The 15,804-nt window shown below is 48.2% G+C and overlaps 3 protein-coding genes across 3 annotated transcripts; all 3 read right to left on the reverse strand.

The window, feature by feature from the left end:
* Positions 1–1,052: 1,052 nt before the first annotated feature.
* On the reverse strand, positions 1,053–1,944 carry LOC111755953 (keratin-associated protein 4-6-like). The gene has a single exon (XM_023563918.2). It carries the CDS (start codon positions 1,873–1,875, stop codon positions 1,339–1,341), a length of 537 nt encoding a protein of 178 aa, XP_023419686.1. The 5' UTR covers positions 1,876–1,944; the 3' UTR covers positions 1,053–1,338.
* A 3,244-nt stretch (positions 1,945–5,188) lies between these two features.
* LOC100733027 (keratin-associated protein 4-2-like) lies at positions 5,189–6,166 on the reverse strand. The gene has a single exon (XM_003466957.3). It carries the CDS (start codon positions 6,125–6,127, stop codon positions 5,477–5,479), a length of 651 nt encoding a protein of 216 aa, XP_003467005.2. The 5' UTR covers positions 6,128–6,166; the 3' UTR covers positions 5,189–5,476.
* A 6,157-nt stretch (positions 6,167–12,323) lies between these two features.
* LOC134476556 (keratin-associated protein 4-9-like) lies at positions 12,324–13,125 on the reverse strand. The gene has a single exon (XM_063251530.1). It carries the CDS (start codon positions 13,084–13,086, stop codon positions 12,571–12,573), a length of 516 nt encoding a protein of 171 aa, XP_063107600.1. The 5' UTR covers positions 13,087–13,125; the 3' UTR covers positions 12,324–12,570.
* Between the last annotated feature and the right edge of the window lie 2,679 nt (positions 13,126–15,804).

Here is a 15,804-nt window from a genome sequence, read left to right on the forward strand (position 1 = left end):
CAGAGGACCTCACACCTGCTCCCAGGTGCTGTGATCCCTGGGTAACCAGCATCTCTTAACTTACAGCTATGTGAGCAGTCCTCCTACCACACGTGTGCCAGCTTGTTCCTGGTCTTGTAAACTGGAAATTATAAGCCTCCTGTATTATAAAGCTGAAAGGACCATGTAACATTGCTCTGCTTTGATTTAGCTCCAGCTAGTAAAGTATCCCATTAAAGCCAAGGCTTATATTTTGTAATTAGGAGCTGTCAAAGAAGAAAACAAGGGAAGATGAAAGATGTGTAAATCCTAGTGAGAGAAAAGCAGGGCTGTGCTCTGTGGATCAATGCAGAGTAAGTGGAAGAGGATGAACTGGAGAGTGTCTTTTAATAAGTGTTCCAGTGACATTTGAAGAATACATCACCCAACCAAGGTTGGGGTGGAATCCACATTATACAAATTCCCACTCATTTTGTCTCTTAAGATATTGAGATCGTTTTTATGTTTTCAAAATAAAATAACTCAGTATACTTGTTATTTGGAAATACAACATGATTAATATATACCGTATGGAAATTTTGAGTTGACAGTACTTTTGAAATTTATACAACCAATCCTGGAAGAAGAAATAGAGTCAAGTGAAAATTAGATGACTTTGGGAAGTTTTAAAACTAACTGAAGTTTTAAAGGACATTTAAGGCGTACACCAAAACTTAGCTTTGGAGGTGAAACAGCTGTACAAAGCCCCCTGCCACTCTGAAAAGAGTATGCTGTTCAAGTCTAGCAATAGAGCTGTGTTTGTAGAGAATTAAGTTATAAGCGAGGCCCTGCACGCTTGGCATTACATGGAGTCAGTCCTTAAACCTTTGGAGAATGTAATGTTTCTCTACTCCACAGAGAAGAAATCTGATGCCAGAAGAGGTCAATAACTTCCCCATGTCATGGGACAAATGCCAATACTGGTGACATAAGCCCCCCCCTCCCGGTGTGGAAGGTCTCACACACACACACACACACACACACACGTCATTCATTAACAAATTGGAGGAAAAACACATCAGGAGATTTCAGCATCGTGGGAAATAATTGTTTATTGAGAATACCGGGAAACAGTGCCCCATGAGCTCTTCTTAACTAGCATACACTTAGAAGGGAAGACATGGCTTGCCTAAAAATAGATGCATGGGGAGTATCTGAAAAATCTTTTAACAGATGTGTTTTCATCTGCTTTTTTACAGAGGAGCTGAATTCAATGCTGAAGGCCACATTACAAGAGGATTTGGCAGACAAAGAGCCCCGTTTCTTCAGACACTGGTGGCTGCCATGTGTGTTATATGACCAGGGATTGACAGCCTCACATCAGCAGCAAGGGATGGCGCAGCACATGGGGCGGGGGCAGGTAGAGATGACACAGGTGGGGCAGTAGCAAGAGGTGTGGCAGGAGACCTGGCCACACACGGGGCGAAACCCACAGGACCAGCAGCGGCGGCAGCAGCTGGAGTCACAGCAGCTGGAACTGCTACAGGAGGGGCGGCAGCAGCTGGAGATGCAGCACTGGGGCCTGCAGCAGCTGGGCTGGCAGCACTGGGGTCTGCAGCAGCTGGAGATGCAGCAGCTGGGGCGGCAGCACTGGGGTCTGCAGCAGCTGGAGATGCAGCAGCTGGGGCGGCAGCACTGGGGCCTGCAGCAGCTGGAGATGCAGCAGCTGGGCCTGCAGCAGGTGGGCTGGCAGCACACAGACTGGCAGCACTGGGGTCTGCAGCAGCTGGACACACAGCAGCTAGGCTGGCAGCAGGTGGTCCTGCAGCAGGTGGTCTGGCAGCAGCTGGGCTGGCAGCAGCTCTCCTGGCCACAGCCCTGCTCAGAGCAGATGGAGCCACAACAGGAGTTGACCATGGTGTCGGGCTGGAGGTGCTAGGTGGGCTTGCAGGAGTGTGAGGTTCTGGCGTTCAGCAGTCTCTTCATGCTACAGTCTTTTATACACTGCCCTTTCCCTATCATTAACACCTTTTCCTTGTTTTTATTTATTGACTACCTAACTAATTACTAAGCTATGTGGTAATGCTGTGTTAGAAACATTTTTGCCCAGTTGTAGTCAGCTCTCCTGCTGTGCTTTTCCCCCTGACTTGTACGGAATGGCATCTAGCAGACCACGCCTGTCACCTCTTCCACCTGGGCTGTCACATGACACTCGCTATCCCTGATCACATTCCTCACTCTCTCTTCTTGGACTCCCCTCCCGCAGCACGACTGGCCACTCGTGTTTCCAGTTATGCCTTCTTCCCCTGACCACAGAGAGGGAGCCCATTTGCTTAGCGTGGTGTCTGTTGGCACAGAGGCTGAAGCTCTCGCCTGTGGGTCATCTTGGGGGAATGAGGAAGCTCTCCAGATATGTGGTGTTGGTGACCCCTGCGTCCCTGGAATTGCTTTCCCTGGATGAGACATGCGCTGTCCTTAAACTTGTACCAGGTAACTTACTTGTGTAGTCGTGATGACAGTGTCACGTTGTTTCTTAAACTGCCCCTCTGCTCTCTGGTGATTATATCCTCCATCCGGTCTCTTGGATTCTGCACTTCGTGGTGTTATTTTTATTTCTTATTTCACTCATTAAAAGCATTTTGTGAATGAAGCAAAAATAATCAAGATTGAGTGTCTTCAGAATTTATTTCCAGAGCTGAGAAATCACCAACATAGTGTTTAGGGTCCCTGAAATGTCAGTGGAGTTAATAAACTACACCTTATCGAATTGCTATGTCTGCTTACCATCCACTGTGGGGTGCACTTTGTTAGATGCTGGATAGCTGAGTCCCCCAGAATTCCGGAGTGCCGGGGCAGCCTCAGGACCTGCATTTCTAACATGCACCCAGAGCCTCTGACCCTCGAGGTCTGCGGGCCGGGCTGGGGCACTTCCTGCCTGCTCTCTTCGTACAAGTTCAAGGCAGGGCCTTGTTTATAGGATGCTGAGCAAATCACCTGTGAGACACCTGCTGCCAGCCCTGGGGTTAGCATGCGATTTAGAGTCTCCTCTCAGGGATTGCCCGCGGCTGGGAGGTGGAGAACAACATCAAGAAGCTTCTGGTAGTGCTAGTTCAATAAAAACCATGGTGCCAGCAGCAAACCAGTTAACATGGTAGATGTGTTCCAACATAACCACTTCTCATTAGGTTTTATTCTTTATGAACAAGTAAAATTTACATGCACTGAAATTTCACACCTGCTGAGTGTATTGCTGCATGGGTGAGAAAATGGATACATCTAGCAAACTTCCGCGTCTATCAAGATGCGAGACACTTCTTCCATTGCACCAGGAAGCTCATAACCTTCACAGTAAACCCCGCACCACAAAGTAGTTGAGGGGATTTGCGCCCAGATTAGTCGTAATCTAGAAATCAAACAGCTAGTATATAGGACAGTTTATTCTCTGCCTGGCTTCTTTGGTTTGGCGTATGTCTCTGCTAGTGTGTAACGCCCAAGTTCCTTCAGAGTTGCACTAATGAACCCCAAAGTATCCATTCAGTGATTACCAGCCAGTTTCAGGGCAGCATGACCAACTGTCCCTGCTTGCTCAGCATTGTGGACATTCCAAAGCTCAAGATTGGCACCGCAGAAATTAGGAAAGTCCCTGGAACAGAGAGATGGGGTGCTCACCCTAGGTATCATCCTTAACTGAGTTAAAACCATGACCTTTGCAGTAATTTTTCACTTTAAACACCTTAGCAAGTGCTTTGGTTTGCATGCTTTTGTTTTATATGTGCTTCTGTTTGCAAAGCTGGAAGATAAAGGGAGATTGTGTTAGCTAGTCTGTGGGACCATGGGATTCCTGGGAGGGGCTGTTTTGCTGTCCATGAGAGGCTGAGAAAGTAATTGCTGCCCCAAACCAGTGGTTCTCAAAGTTGGCTGCTCGTGACCCTCCCTCAGGGAGCTGTGGAAATTGTCTGCCCCACATTCTGCTTTAGCTGTTGTGATTTCTGTGGGGTAGGGTTGGGCTTGGACTCCAGGAAATATTTTATGCTCCTTTAGATAAACCTCTGGGGCAGCCAGGGTTGAAATCCACCTCTTTAAGCCACTGTATTGCATGTTTTTGGGTAAGATTAAATTAAAATAAAATTAGCTAAAATAATTAAAATACACTTATTGGCATCTAAATAATAGAGAATGACACAGAGTTTAGAGCACTGAGCTCTGAGTGCTGCAGACAGAAGCACTGAGAGCTCCTTCCATTCCTTCCATCACCCCAGCACCCACCCACATCCACCATCCCACCTCACAGTGCTCTCCCAGAAGTTTATGTGAGGGTGGAGTGCACACCATCCCCTACCATCTTCTCCAGTCATTGCCCTCAACTCGAAGGAGCCATGTCATCAGAGCTGGGAGCCCTGACTGTGCCCTCTGCTCCTGTCCCAGGTGGCAGTAGCTGTTGATGACCAAGGCAGAGAAGGAGGAGAGCACGGCTCACTGTCCTGGCCACTAGAAGTGGGGTCTCAGCTGCCACACCCTGCAGAGCTTGCTGAGGAGTCAGGCAAGGTAGAACCCCTGACACTGCATTTTGGCTTTGATGTTTCTGCTATTCTGACTTGCTTCCTGCAATCTCTTCCAGATTTGTCCTGTGAGATCGACTCAGGAGGCTTTTGGACTAAATCCCTGTTTTAGTTCCTCCTCTTAGTGAATTCCACTGAACACACCCATTATAAGATCTGGGTGAGAGATACTAATACTGGTCTCTATTAGTGAACACTGGATTCAGCCACATCCGTGATTGCATGAGGCTTGCAGGGGCATCCGAACACAAACCATAACAGCAGCTGCCCCTGGGCACTCTGCCCTATGTGTGACCTGTGCTGGCTTACCTCCCTATCCTGGACATTTCTCAATTCCATTTTCACTGCACTTCTGGGAATCATTTTCTAAAGAAATTATTGGGTTGGTCCTGAGGACAGGAGGTCTAACACATCAGTGTTCCTATTCCCAGGGTGGCTGCCCTTCAGCATGATGTAGCAGCCACCTTGGGAATAGGAACACAGATGATTGTCATTGTCCAGGTGCTGCCTGAAGGACCAGCTGTTCTGCTGGATTAGAGGAAGAGTGCTACCGGAACACAGCTGGCCCACCGAAAACCAAGTGCCTCTCCCCTTAGAGATGAGCTACAGAAAAACTGCCAAAGAAGGGCACTTTAAGAAGGAAAAATAGGCACAACAACTTTATATTTGTGTGACTGCAAAAATTAGGATTTATTAAGATATGGGATAAGACATGACATTTATTAAGATATGGGATAAGACAGCAAATATTTTCATGAAACCCAGAAGATTTGAGAGAAATTTCAAGTTGTGTTAATTTGGGAGATAGTAACTTAGAGGAGAGGAGACAGCCACCTCAAAGCAAAATTTGGAGCCCACAAACAAGCCCAGCTGGAACTGAGGTTTTGTGATTGATCTCTCCTGATGGACTACATCAGGGTTGACTGGTGCTAAAGTTGGGAGCAGGCAGAGCAGAGCACTCAGCAGCAAGAAGCACTAGAGCAGCAAGGGCGGCAACAGGTGGTCTGGCAGCAGCTGGAAATGCAGCAACTGGGCCTGCAGCAGCTGGACACACAGCAGCTGGGGCAGCAGCACTGGGGCCTGCAGCAGGTGGAGAGGCAGCAGCTGGGCTGGCAGCATTGGGGTCTGCAGCAGCTGGAGATGCAGCAGCTGGGCCTGCAACAGCTGGAGATGCAGCAGCTGGGGCGGCAGCACTGGGGCCTGCAACAGCTGGAGATGCAGCAGCTGGGCCTACAACAGCTGGAGATGCAGCAGCTGGGGCGGCAGCACTGGGGCCTGCAGCAGCTGGACACACAGCAGCTGGGGCGGCAGCACTGGGGCCTGCAGCAGCTGGAGATGCAGCAGCTGGGCCTGCAACAGCTGGAGATGCAGCAGCTGGGGCGGCAGCACTGGGGCCTGCAGCAGCTGGAGATGCAGCAGCTGGGCCGGCAGCAGCTGGGCTGGCAGCACACAGATTGGCAGCACTGGGGCCTACAGCAGCTGGACACACAGCAGCTGGGCCTGCAGCAGGTGGTCCTGCAGCAGGTGGTCTGGCAGCAGCTGGGCTGGCAGCAGCTCTCCTGGCCACAGCCCTGCTCAGAGCAGACGGAGCCACAACAGGAGTTGACCATGGTGTTGGGGCTGAGGTTCTGGGTGGTTTGCAAGGTGGAGGTCCGCGAGGTGTGGAAGCCTCCCTACCCTGGGCCCCTTTTATACCCTGCTAAGCAGCTGCTGTCACCCCAAGCAGCACTCTTTCCTGCTGTTGTTGTCTGTGTTAATAAATAGGCAATTATGTAATTAGGTAAGTGTATTTTCCTGGCAAAATCTTCACGTGAATGCAAATCATTATTTCCTTTTCCTTACATGTTCTGATTTACCCATCATTCTTCCTCATCAGCTTCCCAAGTTCCTTTCTCTCTTCCCTTTCTTCAAAGACAGCAGTCACGTGACATTGTTCTCTTGGAACCAGTGTCCCAGGCCCCCTGTACCGCACTCCACACACTGACTGTTCAGGCCCATAGACCTGTCCCGTGATTTGGGAGTAGGCTGCTGAGTCTTACTGTGCTGCACATTTCTTACAGGGGAGGTGGGTTCAGAAGGTGGCAATGTGAACACAGACCTCTGGCACGGGAACGAGGAGGCATCAGGCTGTGCCTCCTCCCCACTGTCAATCAGGGTCCATGTTCAAGATAATTCTGGGAAACACAAGAGTCTTTCAAGATGGAAACCCCTTTCTGGTCCTGAGCATTTCCAACAAGGAAAACCAAATGTGCTCGAACTTCCACCGCTCTGCTTTAACGAAAGCCATGGCGTGATTAGATGAGGTTCTTTCCAATACCAAGAATCGAACTCTAAACCTCGCACACGCCAGGCAGGTGCTTCTGACACAGAGCTATATCCCTGGTCTAAGTGGATGGATTTTTAAGGTGGAATGGCATGATGCTGGCATGGGGGGCTAACTCACAGTCTTGCATCATGGGGAGGCATCCGTCCAGCAAGATGACTGTGTCGGTAATGTGAAGACACAGTCTCTCTGCAAAAATGAAGCCAAGCCCGTGGACAGGCTTTTGGTGGTTTACTTTTCTCTTCCTAGGCATGTTTCATATCCTTATATCGCAAGCTTCTTGAAACAGAAAAGAAAGAAAGAAAGAAAGAAAGAAAGAAAAAAAAAAGATTTCCAAGTTTAAAAAAAGACCTGAATGATACTGTTGATTTTTTTTTTATTCACAAGAAACCTTCCAAACTCATTTTGCAGCCCCTGGGGGAAGTGACTACGAGTTCCGCTGTATCCTGAGGTGCTGCTTTCTCGGGTTCTGTGGTGTGGACTCACTTTCCTCTGCCTTTTCCTTCCGCCTCTGCCTGACCACATGAAGGCAGCACATGCTTCATTTGCTTGAGGTTTCTCTGAGCTGGGTGACCTGGTGTTACTGTCCCGGGCTGCATTTGCACCTGCATCTCCCCCTCTGGGTTGAATTACTGAGCTCTGCACTAAGCTCTATGGTCTCCTCACATCTTTGAAGTAGTGGATTAGACTTCACTCTTTAGTTTTTTTTTTTTAATCAGTATACAATAAAAGGTTAAAGGATACAAATATAGGCATACAGCTGGTTATGTGACTATTATCAAGACCTAGAGAGAGAGAGAGACGGAGAGAGAGAGACAGAGAGGTGCTGCCAGTTCACCAACTGTCTGGGGAATCGGGGAACAGGAGGTCTGAGACCAAGTGGTTTCTCTGTGGTGAACCCCTGCACGTCTTAAGACCACCTGAAGACCAGACAGTAGGGATGTGCTTAGCACATTAACATGCTTAGCAAATGCTCTACTGGCAGTTTCTATTCATAAGCCTGCATTTGCAAATCTTTAGATGGAAAAGGTTTCAACAACGTCTATGTCCTTAATGTGATACCTGTGCTTGCTCTACAAAGAGACAGAGGGGAAAGTACAGACCTAGAAGGAAAGCTTTTCCATTGTTAGGGGAAAGGCTGCTTTGTAAATTCAGGGGGAATATGAAAGCCCTGCACCACACCTTGGAGGCGGAGCATTGCCCCTGACCACCAGGGCACACAGCTCCAGCTCCTCACCTGTGCTTCCCTCAGCTGGCCAACCTAGCACCCCTGGGACAGTGTGACAATCTGCCAAAGCCTGGCTGCTGTCTGGGAGAATTCCTGCCTAATTGCTATGGTGTGAGGCCTGAGATCCTAACGGCCCTCCGGTTACAGCCATGGGCAGCAAAGATCGAGATTGCCTTCCTTGAACAGTCTCTGTCCTGGGCACTGTGTGGAATTCAGTTGAGAACAGAGATGCCAATAAAAATTAAATTTCAACGGGTGGATTCCCAACACCAGAGCAAACCTCCCAAAGTAGAAACTTAATTTGAAGCGCTGCTCACAGCAACGATGATAATCCTGTTTATTTGACACCAGGCTTAATGCCAAAGCCAAGAGCTCCCTACAGATGAGGACTGTCCAGTCAGACAGGAAACACAGTGGAAAGTGACTACAGCCAAGGCAACACGAGAGCTCAATGACTGACACATGATGGTGACTGTCGGCTCGCTGGCCCCCTGTCTTCCACAGCCCTCCTTCTGTACTGTCCCTAGGACCCCACTGCTGTGGCAGAGGGCCACGTGACACAGCTGAGTTCTGCCTCTACTCAGCACTGTCCAAGTGCTCAGGCTCCTATGCACATAGTGTCAGGATCCTAATGCCCTCAGTAGCCCAAAGTGACCTGGGAAGGGATCCTCCCGGGGTGATTGTTGTGTGACACCCCATGCTGGCCACACCATAATGAAACTCATGAATGAATGAGAGGTCTAGGGTGCAGCAGGCTGAGTTGGATCCCTGGCTGTCAAAAAAAGCAGCATGGTGCATGTGCTGTACGCTAAGGTGCTATGTTTTAAAGTAATGTAACATAACAGCCGGCGATTGACCCAGATTCACTGGGGGCTGCAGAGCCCATAGGAGGGGAGGGAAGCCTCAAAGGGCCCAGCGACCTGGATACACCAGAACAGACCTGGCTATAAGGCCTGAGCCATGACAGGCTGTCCCTTCTCCCTGCATGTCCCAAAGGTCGCTCTTTGCTAGTGCAGTGAGGGTCAGGCCAGGCAGTCAGCAGGGCTGCTGAGCCACTGAGCAGTGTCTGCTCTCTAACATCAGGGCTGTGCTAGATAACACCATGGCCGAGTTTAGCTACTCAGGGGTACTGGGAATGATAAGGTTAGAGAGCAGCAAAGCTCCAGTGGAAGCATTTGACTCTAAGGTGTGACCTGAGTACAGGTCTATGATGGGCAGCAGCTCAGGGCTTGCACTTTTGCCATGGGTGGCCTCTCTCACAGGCTGTGGAAGAAGACTGGGAAAACAGTCCACTCATGCCGTGGGTATCTACGGACACTCCTCTGTGTACACGGGCATTTAAAAGAGCCTGCCAGTGAATGAACCAAGTGTGTGATAAGCAATTCCAGTGGAAGCCTTGACCCTGAGCCGGATTTCAAACACGGTGCAGTCCTGGGAGGTGGGAGCCACCAGCTCAAAAGAAGCAAGAACCCCAGAAGAAGCAAGTAGAGCCAATCCACACCTGCTCGTCTCTGCAGTCCACCTGTAAAGTCCTTATGGCAGTGCTGGGGGATGGGCCACACATCACTATTGGGGGATACTGGAGACCAGATTTCCATGGACACTGACAATTATACATCAACATGGCCCCATGAGAATAGGGCAGTGGTCATGGAAAACCTAAAGAAGTTTTGATCCAGTCAGGCCCATAGTCCACTCAGGGGATGCACAGACACGGCTGGTCATTGTTTACCTAGGTCACAAACACACACCAGGGCACATTCTTCCCTTAGGCTGCGTGGTATGAAGTTTTGCCCTGGAAACTCCAAGCGAGGCCTCTGAATGAAGCTAATCCACCTGAGCAACCCCAGATAAGCTACCAACAAAATTCAGAGGTGAGCACCACCTGAGACTTGGAAATGTGGGGTGGCAAGCCCTTGTTGTTTCTCTGGGATGCTCCAGCTCAGATCTCAAAAGCCCAGGCAGATCACAACAGAGGGCGGTGGATCTCAGAGCCATCAGGAAGAGATCCAGTCCTAGCTGGTGGGATTTGAGAGCACGATGAGACCTTGGCAAGAGCAGATAGGCACAGGCTGTGGGGTGACATGTGTGGCAACCAAACTGGCAAATGGAGCCATGAAAAGGCAAAAATATAAAGAGAGAAATAAAAGGGGGCCAGGTGGAAATGCATGCTGTGTCCACGGAACCCACTGAGGTAGCCATCCTTGGCCCAGCCCATGGCAGGTTGAGCTCTTCTGCCTTTTGTCACGGAGTCCAAAGCAGTGTAGATCTTCTGGACACTACACAGCAGCACAGTGGTCAGGTGTTGATGACAGCATGAAAACCAGACCGGGCAAACCAGAAGTATGAACTACACCTGTGACAACATGGGCAATGTGACAGAAATCCCAGAGGCTACCACATGGTATGGTGCTCACGAGTCCAGCCTGGACAGAGAACATCACCTGCCAGCCAGAGACAAACCCAGCGGCCCCAGACAGCCAACATGCCTGGAGGACCTCAGCTACTTCCTTGTTCTGGGTATCCTGCATGTGCACAGTAGTATTTACATCTGGTTTCTCCATGAGTGAGGGTCTGTTGCTTCAGCCTGCAGGCCCTCAATCAGCACCAATGTATAGCAGCTCACATATGAGACCTGTGCCAGGGAAGCCTGTGTAACGGCAGCCGTGACCAACAGACTTCATCTATAGCAAAGGATGTGGAATCATAAACCCAAGACCCTGGAGCTGACAGTTCCTCCTTCATATGATGTCCGCCAGAAAGGATGGAACACAGAGGGTGTGGTGCTACTGCTTTCTGAAGCCCGCTTGGTGAAGAACCCTTGTAGGAAGAAACTCAATGATTGAAAGTGTCACACACACCTTAAATGGGTGCCGGTGAGGTGGGCTGTGTCCCCTCCAATAGCTGCATCAACACATAGAAGCAAGGCATCCAAAGACAGGCTCCCCTCACCTCCATTGTCGGGGAGCCGTGCCTTGGAGCCTATCCTTGGCTCTTGCGCAAACTCAGACTCCTGGATGGAAAGGTCCTTTCCTGGAGCAGAGGTGCCACCTCCAGGGGACAGAGCAGAGGCTGATGGGGGAGAACATTATCAGGGTCTGTTGATCACGCTGGGCTTCTTGTACTGAGAATCCCAGATCGAACGAAAGAGAGCTATTCTCATTGGTGGTGACCTCATTCCCATTGGAGGGAAAAGTTGTGCTGTAATTGGGGACAGATAGAACACATGTAGCAATTAGGGGATGCTTTGGGGCATTCCTGGTGTTTCCAGGTCCAGTTTCAGCTGAAAGGGGCATGGACAACCACTGTGGTTCAATAGGAAAATAGTAGCCAAGGCTGTGAGCCTAGGAAACCCTGCCAGGGCTGTCCACCACATTAGCAGAATTGCTATCCAGGCCCATTCTCTGGTGCCCTGCTTCCCCTCACTGTGAGCATCTCACAGTAGTGAGTGGGATAGAAACAGATGGAGGTGCACATTGCTCAGGGTGGTTGATATGAGATCCACAGGGATAGATCTACCCTACCGGTGCCCATCCACAGCCTGGGTGAATGCGGCATGCACAGTGACAGGTAGACCTGGTCCCCAGCTCCCAGGACCAAATTATTCAGAGCTGTCTGACCCGACTGCACCCTCTCCTGCCCGGGGTGGCCTGCAGCTGGCTGGAACTGAGAGGCAGTGCCATGACGCAGCCACTCTCTCCCAGAGACAGGCAGGTCTGATGTCCTACCCACAGCCTGGAGCTTCCTGGAAGGGCACAAGAGGGAGAATTCCTGAAACCATCTTTGGGTTCAGGTGCTCCTGCTCAACTAGCTTACTCCTGATTTGCTCCTACCTTTCTCAAGCCAGGGTGATCTCACAAGGATTTTGTGCACACACACACCCCAACTTCTGGTTCTGATGTTAGTGAATCCCCCTGAGCACAAGCATGAGAAGGTGACAACCACTCAAACAGAGCCTCCATTAGGTTAAAAGTAACAGGGTGGCCGCTGACCTTATCTCCCACATGCCAGTGTGACAAAGACTCCAAGGTAGACAGTTGCACTGATTTCTGTCTAGCTGTCTCCCTAAGCCTCCTGTGCTCATAAGTGGAGCTGTGGGAAGTTGACTGGGTCATGTGTGGTCACACACACACACAGAGAAGTTTATTAGTCCACTGGGAGTCATCTGGGACAATCACCAACAGGGATTTGAAAGCATGTAGTTTATTTGGGAAACAATCTTCAGGTGAAGGAAAAATAAGGACATATGACCACATTTTATTTCTATGCTTGCAAAATTTAGATTTATTTAAAATGTAGGAATATTTCCATTTGAGGCTATGTGAGAGAAAGCAAGTATGTTCAGAGAAAGTTCAAACTTTCATGAAAAAAAGAAATTTGAGCCTCGGTAGAGAAGAGAGTGCATCCAGGGACCAAACCCAATCTCAGCTGGTCTCCCATGATCAGCTGACATGTGACCTCTATTTGACTGCTGAGGAACAGGAGTGTGGGGGTCAGAGGCCTCAGCAGCAAGAACCATTAGAGCAGCTGGGGCGGCAGCAGCTGGGCTGGCAGCACACAGACTGGCAGCACGGGGGCCTGCAGCAGCTGGAGATGCAGCAGCTGGGCCTACAACAGCTGGAAATGCAGCAAGTTGGCTGGCAGCACTGGGGCCTGCAGCAGCTGGAGATGCAGCAGCTGGGCCTACAACAGCTGAAAATGCAGCAAGTTGGCTGGCAGCACTGGGGCCTGCAGCAGCTGGAGATGCAGCAGCTGGGCCTACAACAGCTGGAAATGCAGCAAGTTGGCTGGCAGCACTGGGGCCTGCAGCAGCTGGACACACAGCAGCTGGGCCTGCAGCAGCTGGACACACAGCAGGTGGGCCGGCAGCAGCTGGACACACAGCAGCTGGGCCTGCAGCAGCTGGACACACAGCAGCTAGGCCGGCAGCAGGTGGTCCTGCAGCAGCTGGGCTGGCAGCAGCTCTCCTGGCCACAGCCCTGCTCAGAGCAGACTGAGCCACAACAGGAGTTGACCATGGTGTTGGGGCTAAAGTTCTGGGTGGTTTGTGAGGTGAAGGTCTGTGAGGTGTGGAAGCCTCCCTTCCCTGGGCCCCTTTTATACCCTGCTAAGTGGTTGCTGTCATTATTGGCTCCCTCTTTCCTTGTTATTGTTTGTGTTAATAAGTCAGCAGTTATCACATTAGGCAATGATATTTTCCTTGTTAAATGTTCAAGGTGATGGAAAACAGAATTTCCTCTTCCTGATGTTTGTAAGAGTCACTCAGCAGCTCTTCTGCTCCTCCTCCTGGGTCTCCCCCTCACTCCAGCTCTGCCAAAGCAGCTGTCACATGCCACTCTTCCCTTGCTCATCACTCCCTGACTCGTTTTTCTCAGCCCTTGTGTGTGCCCTTGGGAACCAGTGTCTCCTGCAAGCCTAGAACTCTATTAAGGTTGCATTTCCCCTGATGACTCCTTCGCTCTGGGCCAGGTGAGTGAAGGTTCGCATGTGAAACACAGACCTGCTGGTGTGGTGACACCACAGAATAACCTGCCCTCCTTGCTGTGGATCGCAGTGTGTGTGCTAGGTCGTTCTGTGCAATATACTGAACTCTTGAAGGTGTGGAGCTAAGTGGCAGAAAATTTTTCTCATTGTCCACAACAGTCCCCAGAACTCATTTGAGGGCCTCATTGGAGTGTGGGAAGACTGAACTGCAGAGATCACCTATACCCTGGGGTTCAGGTACACAGCTCTCCACTGTGTCTGGAAGGGTTTCCTTGTACTTTCAACTTCCAATCTTTTTGGATTTCACAAACTTTTTTTATTTTTATTTTTAAAATTTTATTTAAAGAAAGACAATACAAAACAGAAAACGGGTAGAAGTAGTACATTCAAAGACAAAAACAGTAATAAATCACTAGTTGATGTTTACATATTGTCCTCTTACAAATAATTGTTCAAGATACAAAAGTGGAACATATAGATGGGAATTCAACCAGGGAGACTGCAAATAGTTCTATTCAACTATCTAATAAAATCTTAGTAATATGGTTATCAATCCTATACACTTAAACATACACACATTTATCCATATCTTCATTAATGTTTGATTAAACAAACCAAAGCAGACTAAAATCACTCTGAAAAAAGAATAATAGTATTGCTAGATTTCACATCATGACACTCTGGAATCAGCTTTGGGTCCGGTAGTGCCTTTTTTCCTTCAAAGTATTTGTTCATTTCATCATGTGTCATAAGACCAGTTCTCATAAACTGTTTATAGGTTTTGCGCAAGTATGAGTCTTAACATGTATTTTCATCCTTTCTATATTAGTGGGAGAAACAGAACAAAGCAGGACAGAACAAAACAAAGCATATTCCTATAGACACATAAAACTAAAAAGACATATAAGACTGTTGTACAAGGAGTTATATCATGGTTACTGAGTTGTCTCTTGTTATCATCAATAGAATTGGCTATATCATCAGATAAAGTATAATTGCATATATCAGTACATAACAGTATTAATAGAAATACAACTTTGTAGGTAGTGTAGAACTACAAAAACAGGTAGTAATCAAACCAGAATGGGTACCGTAGTGAATCATTGACATTTTCACTATAGTTGTCTAAACTCTCTGACTTGATACTATCAGCCTTAACAATTTTGAATAAAATCTGTCAATAACAAACAGCAATCAAGCAAATCAGATTTAACTAAGATCAGTCATGATATAACAGTATAAGTTATACAGGGATCCAGATTAATAGATTAATAGGAAATTAAAGATGATTGCTGTGCTATATCCTGATATTTTTAGGATAGCTGTCTGTGTCCTCAGATCTAGTGCTTTTATACAAACTGGGACGGAATAAGTTCTATCTAAGCAGAGTGGTGCGAGTAATATAGGTTTTAATTCCGGATACACTATTAGCAATATCTTCTGCTGTCTTTTTAAAGACTATTCCTTCCCTTTTACTCCCCCAGAATGCACTGTGCACTTTTGGGTCTCCCCAACACCCTTGATTTTATATTGTAGGAGCAACCTGCTATTTACCTCAGTGTTTCTGAACTTTCTCACTTTTGGACTTGATCTCTAGTTGTATTTCTTTACCTATTAAAGCCTATCCTTCCAACCTATCCATAAATACTCGTCCAGTTGCCCCTATTACTCTCTGGTTCCCTATCACATAGAGTTCTGTTTTCTCATATTTGATTTTCGGTCCATATGCCCTTCTTCAGGCTAATTATATTTTCTATGAAGAGCATCTTGGTGGACCCTACCTCTTGATCCACTCTGCCTGCAATTCTCTTTTTTTCCTTAATTTAGTGTATCTAGGCCATCTATATTAGAAATTATATCCAACCTTCCCTGCCTCATTTGTGTTATGCTCTTTTTCCATCATTAGTTGTCTGTTTGTCTTCTTCATTTTTCTTTCTGTTCCATTCATTGAGGCTTCTCTGCCACTGTTCCTGGTATCCTGGTACTTTTCTCTCTCTCTAGGATGTCCTGTAGTATTCTCTGTAGAGTTGGATTGGTGGCTGCAAATCCCCCTAGTTCCTCTTTATCTTGGAAGAAATTTTGTTTCTCCATTAATTTCTAGGGACAATTTTTCAGGGTACATAAATCTGGGCTGGAGGTTATTTTCTTTCAGGGCTTGGAATACTTCATGCTCTTCTCAATTTGATGGTTTGTGCCAAGAAGTCTGCTATAATTCTGATGAGCTTTCCTGTGTAAGTAATCTGTTTCTTGTC

Source organism: Cavia porcellus, unplaced genomic scaffold, assembly GCF_034190915.1.
Source record: "Cavia porcellus strain 051 isolate PalLab524CR breed Dunkin Hartley unplaced genomic scaffold, mCavPor4.1 scaffold_6, whole genome shotgun sequence".
Taxonomy (NCBI): Eukaryota; Metazoa; Chordata; class Mammalia; order Rodentia; family Caviidae; genus Cavia; species Cavia porcellus.

Coding starts and splice junctions, on each gene's coding strand:
- LOC111755953 (XM_023563918.2), bottom strand. CDS start 1,875: ATGGTCAACTCCTGTTGTGGCTCCATCTGCTCTGAGCAGGGCTGTGGC.
- LOC134476556 (XM_063251530.1), bottom strand. CDS start 13,086: ATGGTCAACTCCTGTTGTGGCTCAGTCTGCTCTGAGCAGGGCTGTGGC.
- LOC100733027 (XM_003466957.3), bottom strand. CDS start 6,127: ATGGTCAACTCCTGTTGTGGCTCCGTCTGCTCTGAGCAGGGCTGTGGC.